The 8,975-nt window shown below is 38.3% G+C and overlaps 1 protein-coding gene across 1 annotated transcript; it reads left to right on the forward strand.

The window, feature by feature from the left end:
• The first annotated feature begins 757 nt into the window (after positions 1 to 757).
• LOC127377593 (myelin and lymphocyte protein) lies at positions 758 to 7,803 on the forward strand. The gene is made up of 4 exons (XM_051425643.1): positions 758 to 955; positions 5,514 to 5,681; positions 5,811 to 5,936; positions 6,637 to 7,803. Exons 1-4 carry the CDS (start codon positions 863 to 865, stop codon positions 6,709 to 6,711), a joined length of 462 nt encoding a protein of 153 aa, XP_051281603.1. The 5' UTR covers positions 758 to 862; the 3' UTR covers positions 6,712 to 7,803.
• Positions 7,804 to 8,975: the final 1,172 nt, after the last annotated feature.

The following is an 8,975-nucleotide window of genomic DNA, read 5'->3' on the forward strand; positions in this document are numbered from 1 at the left end:
TCGTGTTTATGTTGTAAAGATTTAACTTGCATGATATCATTGTATCACAAAAAAAAAGTTGCCTGGAAATTAGCCTGATTTGCTTGTTTTTTTTTTTGTCTACCTGCATGTGGGCAGCAAAACTACTACATCAATACATCATCACTCACTAATTGTTAATTTAATTAACAACAGTTAATCGATTAAAAGTAATAACAGTTACTCATTTACAGTTGCTTCTTGACATCCAGTGTTCATTCCCTTTTTTTAGCTCTGGTTTGGTTTCCACCAACTCCTGAGAGGAATGTCTTGCTCTTTAGTAACCAGATGTCCAATATGTTCACCGTCTGGTCGGTAACTTTGTCTGTCTTCCATTTAGTGCTGGATAGAAAGTGTAAAGAGTTCAAAAAAACAGTAAAGCATCTAGATGTTCTTTAAAAACTCCTGTTATAGCCCCTGTGTACAATACAAATAGAAGCTGCAGGCACTCTAACACAATGAAAGGACCATAAAGTAAGTATAACCTAAGACAATCTGAACTGATTCTTTAGTCAGCAGCAACAATATAGATAGATAGATAATTCAGCTGCACAGGTTTAACTGTAGCCACAGGGCACAAAGTTCCCCTTATGGTTGTTTCAAAATCCCTTTACAGGTCAGCAGCTCACATTAAACGCCCGGTAGCCTTGGGTGCTGTAAGATGAAGGGTGGTACAAGGAGCTGTTGTGGGAAGGGATCTCTCGCCCACAATAGCAGAACTGGTTTGTCTGCTAACTTAGCTTTGCTATAAGAGTCAGAAACACCTGCTGCTGCTCTGTTAGTTCAGAGGAAAGGGCAGGTCGCTTGCTGTTGACTCGGCACCGGGAGAAGGAAACAGGCAGAGATGGCTGCAACTACTGCTCAGCCTATGGGGAGCCTGCCCAGCGGACTGGGGATATGCACCACGGCCCCGGATATATTTTACCTGCCTGAACTGGTGAGTGGGCAATGACAGAGGACAGAGCAACTGACCTTGAAGTCAGTTATGAAGGGATTATTTTCATTTTGGATCAATGTTTGAAATTCAGCAGTTAGTTTTTTGCAGATTTTGATTAAACTGATTTCATTTTTAAGTATTTTAAATGCAGCAAATTTTGAAATTTTCATGGAAACAAAGGATCTATTTTGTTCAAATGGTATATATCTCATATAGTCATCTATTCTTACAAAATGATGCATATGATACATAACATTAATATTATCTGTAGTTATTTGAAGGGAAAATGGCAATTGGTAGAGACCATATTAACACTTTGTTTTTATCACAGTTAACAGATGAACAAGAAATTAGATATTTTACCCCAAAATATATGGCATTTCTGAAATGAAAGCATATTTGAACTTTTCTGCTACAGCTCATGCTTCTGCAAGCATGATGCGATAACTTCAAGTCGGATGCCATTCACTAAAAAAATACCAGAATTGGTTGTAATTTAATGCTGGTAAATCTCTTAATAAATATAATAAGGTATAGTTGATATTGAATTTTAAACCCGTTAAACAAAAGTGCCATGCAAAAATATGTATTTTGGTGAAATGGGAGAAGATGACACATATTCCTCTTATGGGAGCAGAATGTGCGTCTTTTCAAGTCTCACATTTCACTTATATTGTATCTGTGCCACTAATCTATAAAAGAATGCGGCCAACTCTTCTTCTCCCTGAATGATGACAAAAGATAGAAACTGCTCATATAACCGCTGGAAAAATAACTGCACAGAGGAAGGTGTTTCAGTTTATAATGTCTGATGAGTGAATGTAATTTAGGTTGCTTAGTTTAGCTTTTATTTATCAAGGGAAGGGTTGTGATGAGGACGCACCAATGCCCTGCTTCATCTGTGCAGCAAGCCATGCTGCCACTCAGAGCTGCATGAAAACAAATCTGCACACATTACTGTGGCCAAAAGACTAAAGAGAGCCTAAAAACTGACCTTTTATTAAAGTTTGTTTTGTTTGCAACCATGTGCAAAGACTTCCTTTGGATGTTTGCCAGTTTTAAAGGGCAGAACAATCTCTTCTACTGGCCACTGACTGAATGCTTTGCTAAGAGTACCTTGACGGTTTACTTTCGCCATTAATCTCCTGGCGGTTCCGTTCTTCCACTTGGAGTAGGCAATATGGAAATGTAATGAGAAACTGCTGATGTCGGCCCTCCTGTGAAAAACTCTAAATTGCATTTTACTAAGAAATCTGACACTGTAGTGAAGTGTACACCACCTGTACACCACCTGTTTGCAATGCAAGTCATAATCGAGAATTGGGGAAAAAGTTAAATTATTTCACCTTAATGACAGAATTTAGTCTTAAGAAAATCAATACATGAATGCTAAATAATGTCAGGTGTACAGTATGTTCTTGCACTTTTATCATCAGTAGTTTTTATTTTACCCTGTCAGAGTTATTCTTTTTTCCCCCTCTTGTATGTGGCTTGTTTGAGATTGTGATTAGTATTGTTTTGGTGGCTTGCAGGCCAAAATACACAAGGCTTTAACTTTAATGAATACTTACTGGCATGTTGTTTATACTGTATATACCAGAGGTGTGGACCCACATAAATTCAATGACTTTAGACTCGACTTGACAGCCTGACTTGGACTTTCCCATCACTGACTTGTGAATTCAATCTGAGCCTTTTGAAATGAAAATACATGATACCTTCTCCCGAGCCCAGATATAAATTCCTAAAACAACGTTAACACTATTCATTCATCGCATTCATTAATTGTGAGTTGCAAGACTATGACTTGGTCATGCAAGGTTGCAGGACTGAAGTGCCTCACCCTTTTTATTCCCAATAAATGTTCGATGAGGCAGTGAGTGAGGGTCACACCTTTTCTTTATCCTATTAACCTTTGTATCACACATATAATGAAGTCTAGTTTTTTCACAACAAACATAAATAATCTAGTAAGTTGGATCAATAAGTCATGTATTTGAAAAAATTAAACTTTCTGTCTTGAGGCTTTCTGTAACTCCCTCCCTCATTGTTACTGAATGTAAGAGAAAATTCCTCAGTGTCGAATTTCAGCAGCGGATATGGTTGATCGACCTCTGCAGAAACTGTATATTCTGCTTATTTTGTTAATTATTGTATTGTGTGTTGCAGTAAAACTTCTGTCCTGTGACCATAAAACAGTCAGTATGTGTTGCTGTACCAGAGTTAGTTCAGTAGTCTGAATCATTAAATCAGGTATGTTAAATTGACGCAAAGCCTTTTTAAGATGAACCTGTGGTCGGCACACGCATTGTTTTGGTGGCTTGCAGGCCAAAATACACAAGGCTTTAACTTAAATGAATACTTACTGGCATGTTGTTTATACTGTATATACCAGAGGTGTGGACCCACATAAATTCAATGACTTTAGACTCGACTTGACAGCCTGACTTGGACTTTTCCCATCACTGACTTGTGAATTCAAAGAGTAAAGAGAATTGTTTGTTTAGTCTGAGAGAGATGTTGTCTGCTGATTTAATATTTACTGACTGTATTTTGAATGCCTTTTCATTTTCTTTTACTTTTAAATGTTTTGCTTTTATACACTGTTACACTATTGCAAGATAGTTTGCTGATTCTTGGCCACTTACACTTACTTACTATAGCCTGAAGAAGAGCTCCTGACTTTAACAATACTACATAGATTGAAGCTTAAACTTACTGTTAATACAAATCATACACACACAGTACAATGCAATAATATAAAGGGATTTTTTCCCCCCCAGAAGCATTTGATCCATGTGTAGCTGTGTGAATCGACCTGCGTCCATGTAATGTTTAATCAATAACAGAGGTGACCTATCAAACACGGTTCAAGTCTAAATAATGGTAGTGATTGCTGCCTAAACAGCAAAAGGAGCCAACACTCAGAGGAGTTTTTTCACCAGTTATCACGAGAGAAATCGGAAATCAGATACACGCTTAGGAAGATACCCTCACTGCACACTTCATCCTTTTTTAACAGGCTTCAAAAGTCTTTTGCCGTATCTTTCCCTTCATCTTCTTCTAAACTGTCATGGCCAAGGTGGTTTTAATAGACAAATCAACAAGGGGTTGCAGCATAGCCCAATTAAAGTGAAAGAAAATATGCATGTAAGTCATAGGTCATTTGGGGGAAAACAGCCTGCCTAAGGGGCTGGAACCAAGAGTATCGAAATACATTTCTGCTTTTGGTAGGATTACGTGTCTTCAGGGAATTACTCCACTGCAAAAAAATTTTCATCTTAGTCATTTGAGAGTGACAATGAAGTGGGACAACGAAAAGGAGACATTAAAGAGGAGTTGCACTGAGGTTATGAAGAAAAGAGCATTAGCTGGTAAACTAACTTTCTAAGAAGTCCGAACTATAACTCCAGCCTGTGTTTGTTTTAATATATTTGGTGTCCCAGACGGGTGGGATTTGGTTTGAACAATCGACAGTGTGCAACAGTAAAGTTTGGTGTGATTTACAACTTTTGCGATAGTCACTACACACACGCTGTCTTATTTATATATATTAGGGATGCTCGATATTGGCTTTTCTGCCGATATCCGATATTCCAATATTGTCCAACTCTCAATTTCCGATATCGATATCACCTGATACCGATATATGCAGACTTTTTACACCAAAACTGTTAGGTAACAACATAACAGATCTCCTATTGTGGAATTAACACATTATGCCTAGTTTTATTGTGATGCCCCACTGGATGCATACATAAATGCAACATGGCTTTCCAAATGTAAACACTGTCTGTGCAAAATAAGAGAACAACTTCAACTTTCATTGTATTAATACTGAAAAGAGCGCTAACGCTAATCGCTAGCTGCGTGCTAGCTTTGGTTAATGTGTTTAATTGTATTCTGCACCTGAAGGAGTGCTAATGTAAATTCTAAGCCAATTGTTAGTTTGGTTAAGGAACAGCTCACAGCAGGGTCAAATATTTAAGGTGCATTGCACTTATTTTGTGTTAATATTAAAATCATTCAGCTTTAAATTGTTTGCTTGTTAGCCATGGTTAGCAACCAACCAGTCTAGCGTAGTTGTTGTTGTTATACCTCATCTAGCGCGCGCCGGTAAACGTCCCATGCTGCGTTCATGCAGGCTCGGAAATGCTGAAGCCAACAGAACAAACATCGGTTATAAAAACCTGATACCGATAATTCCTGATATTACATTTTTTATTGAATATCGGCCGATAATATCGGACACCCCTAATATATATGATATGTATATATATATCATATATAATATCTATAAAAATATATGATATATCTCATATAATTCTTTGATATTCAGATTTTAACCATGTTAATAGTGTGACATTCATGGTGCACCGAGGATAACGCCTAGCGAATAAAACATTCATTACTACTTTTGAATGGATTGCCATAAAACTTGCGTGCTTTAGTATTGCAGTACTACATTAATGTCATTTTAAGGTCACTCTAGCACAAACAAAAATCCTAAATCACAAAAAGAATAATACCTGTCCACTCCTTCTGACCACATTTGCAGGTTTTTGGTGGTTTGGTGTGGATCCTGGTGGCGTCGACCCATGTGAACCCACCGAACCCTCTGGGCTGGGTGATGTTTGTCTCTGTCTTCTGCTTTGTCATGACCTTCCTCTGGATGATCATCTTCGCTGCTGGAGGTCATAAGAACAGCTCTGGCTGGGCTGCTGCTGTAAGACCCGAGAGAGAAAGAAACAGATCAGAATGAGAGAAAGAATGAATGAAACAAGAAATAAGAGAAGAGAAAGAGTGACAGACTGTGACCATGTTGTAATATTATTTAATCCATGTGTTTGTGCAGGACTTTGCATACCACGGCCTGGCAGCGTTCTTCTACCTCAGTGCTGGGGTGGACTTGGCTTATATCACCTTTCTGAAGAAACCAGCAGGTGACTTCAGAATCTACCAGATCGACATTGCTGCTGTGGTGAGAACTGATTTCAAGACAGACTATAAACAGCCGTTAATCCGTGCAGTATTTACTGGGAAACTCACATCTATAGCACCTGGCTTCAGTATGATGTTCTTCAGCCTATATTTTTGGAGCCATTTCACCGTTTGACTCTACCGAAATGACACAACGCTACTCCCAGAAACAATGCACAAACAGTTTTGGTGTATACACTTATTTGGTTTCTTGCTGAGAGTTAGAGAAGATTGATACCACATTCATGGCTGTACTGTAAATATGAAGCCACAGCAGCCAGTTAGCTTAGCTTAGCACAAAGAGGGCAGCAGCCTGGCTATGGTTTAAAAGTAACACAATCCACTTATCAGAACAAGCTCACTATTTAACATGTTACATCTCATTTTTTGTCTAACCTTTCTAAAACCGAAGTAGGCCTCCGAAAATGTAATCTCAGTGAGCTTTGCATCTTTATTCTAACTGGCTGCTTGCCCTGTAGCACTGTATAGACATTAACAGTGGTATCGATCTTCTAGCAAGAAAGCAAATAATCATATTCCCCCAAATGTCAAACTATTCCATTAGAAATGGGTAAAGCAAAACAGCTAAATACAATATATCATCATAAAATAACTCTGGAGAGTAATAAACACCATTTTGATGCTCAGAAAAATGCAGATGGTGGATTTCTGCCTTAATCTCTCTTTTGTGTGTGTCTCAGGTGTTTGCCTACGTGGCCACACTCCTCTACTTCATTCACACCATCCTTTCCTCCATCCGATGGAAAAACTTCTGAAGAGCGACGCTGAATCACACGCCTGTGTGTCCCAGCAGTACTGTGCATCCTGTGTGTGTGTGTGTGTGTGTGTGTGTGTGTGTGTGTGTGTGTGTGTGAGACATCAACCTGGTCAGATTCATGATGAATGTTTTAAGCATCATTTTGGGCCATTTAACAATATTAGGCTAAGGTTGAGTGGGAGGGGATTTGTGAAGACGCATTATAAAATGAAATGAAAGCATGAATAATGAAAGAAAATGAAGAGTTGTACCCTAGAAATATATGTTCCTATGAAAAGTGTCAGTCATCATACAGATGTCTTTTTTTTTTTACCACATCATTTTTAGCCACATTTATTACGTAAGAGAAGGTTTCATTTTATAATCTTTTTAGAGAACCATGGAATTTGCTGTAAATGTAATTATAGTAGGCTGAGATGTCATAAAAGAAAAATAGTCAACGTACAAAATGATCACCAGCATTAAATTAAATCTTGTATTTTTATGTTTTTCTCATATTAGCATCCATGTTGAGCCTTGAACATATGTTCTGATGGATTATGTTGCAGCACATTGCGTTTATTTAAAAAAAAACAATCAAAAAAGCTAAAGAAAAGAGAGCAGAGAAACTGTTTCTGCTTGCTTCCAGTCTTCATGCCAATTGCCCTTAATTGAGAGTGACAGCAAAAGGGGGGGAGGAAGAGAGGGGATGACTCACAGCCAAAGGCCACAGGTCAGAGTTGAACCCATAGCCACTGCAGCAAGGGTTAACACTTGGTACACAGGGTGCCAGCTCTACCAGGTGAGCTATCCAGATACCACTGCAACTTCATATTTAATGTACCAAGAGAGTAGTATCAGTCTTCTCATCATAAAGCAAATAAGTATAGTTCCCAAATTATCAAGTCTTGGTTGAAAATGACAGTTCACCAAATCCATTTTTGTTACCTTTATTACATGGTATGTTCTTAGATCCAAACAGTTGCCTCTTGCTGCCATCGGAGCCATATTCCTACCCTGATGAATTGTATGTTTTAGGTGTAATAACCTCTGGCTGAAATTTGTACAGTTTTGCCATTTTTGTATTCTCAAGATTAAAACAAGATCTCAACATGATGAGTCCTTGTTTTATTTTCCCCACTTCCTGCCTCAGCTGTACTTGGTGTTTACTGCTAATTAGCAAACAGCAGCATGTTAACACCATAAGCTGTAATAGTGACGGACATGGCTTTAGACTTCAATTTAAATGGAGTATTTTTTAATTTAATTGTAATTCATTTTATTTTGTTCCTATTACAAATTTGCTGTTTAAAGGACCAGAGTCACCGGGTGCTCAGATAGCTCAACTGGTGGAGCTGGTATCCCATGTACCAAAGCTGAGCCACTGTGGCAGTGGCCCAGGGTTCAAATCTGACCTGTGGCCCCAGAAAAAAAGAAACTCTCTCTTTCAGCTCAATAAAAAGTCAATACAGTATGTAGGCTACAGTATCATTATAAATAAAAGGTAGCAGTATTTTTGTCATTCAAGTACAAACATGGAAAACATGGAATACATCTCTCTGATGGACAATAAGCCACAACCCTGTCTTGCTGGAGCTGATGAAGAGGACATCATGTGAGGCTTGAACTCACAACCACAGTGTTTATAAGTACTGCCCACTGACCAACTGCACAAAAAAAAAAAAAAAAAAAAAACACAGTTACAAACTTTGTGTGAATAAAAGGGTGTTACTGTCACTGGGACCACATTTTTATTGTTTGTGAATTTATTGTGATTTTAAAACTAAAACCTCTATGAACATTGTCCACCTGCCAAAATCCAGATGTTTTTGTTATATTTGTTGTGAGGACACTGTGGTTTGACCTTTAACCCCCTTTAACATGAGCTGTTTTTCATGCTGCACATGCTGTCTTTCTAGATTTTAAAGAGAGAATTCAAACATGTTGAAAGTTTTGGATTGAAATCAGAGACAGACTGTGAGAGTTTTTTCAAATTTTATATCACGCCAGCACCAACATCATTGTCAACGCACACAAAGTGATCACAGGTTTAGTTAAGCTATTAAAGCAAAAAAAAGAAGCTCCAGTGGTGCAATCGGTCAGTGCGCGGTACTTATAAGACAGTACACTGTAGAGCAATGCTGAGGTTGTGAGTTTGAGCCTCACCTGGAGCATTTCTGTATTTTGTTGGACAATATGAATATTCCCCATGTTGTTCAATAGGTAAAGCGTGGTGCTATTTGCTGAACCCACTGTTGTAGTGTCCTTGGGAAAGGCGTATTG

Source organism: Dicentrarchus labrax, unplaced genomic scaffold, assembly GCF_905237075.1.
Source record: "Dicentrarchus labrax unplaced genomic scaffold, dlabrax2021, whole genome shotgun sequence".
Lineage (NCBI taxonomy): Eukaryota > Metazoa > Chordata > Actinopteri > Moronidae > Dicentrarchus > Dicentrarchus labrax.

Coding starts and splice junctions, on each gene's coding strand:
- LOC127377593 (XM_051425643.1), top strand. CDS start 863: ATGGCTGCAACTACTGCTCAGCCTATGGGGAGCCTGCCCAGCGGACTG. Junction 5,682..5,810: donor GCTCTGGCTGGGCTGCTGCT/GTAAGACCCGAG, acceptor GTGTTTGTGCAG/GACTTTGCATACCACGGCCT. Junction 5,937..6,636: donor AGATCGACATTGCTGCTGTG/GTGAGAACTGAT, acceptor TGTGTGTCTCAG/GTGTTTGCCTACGTGGCCAC.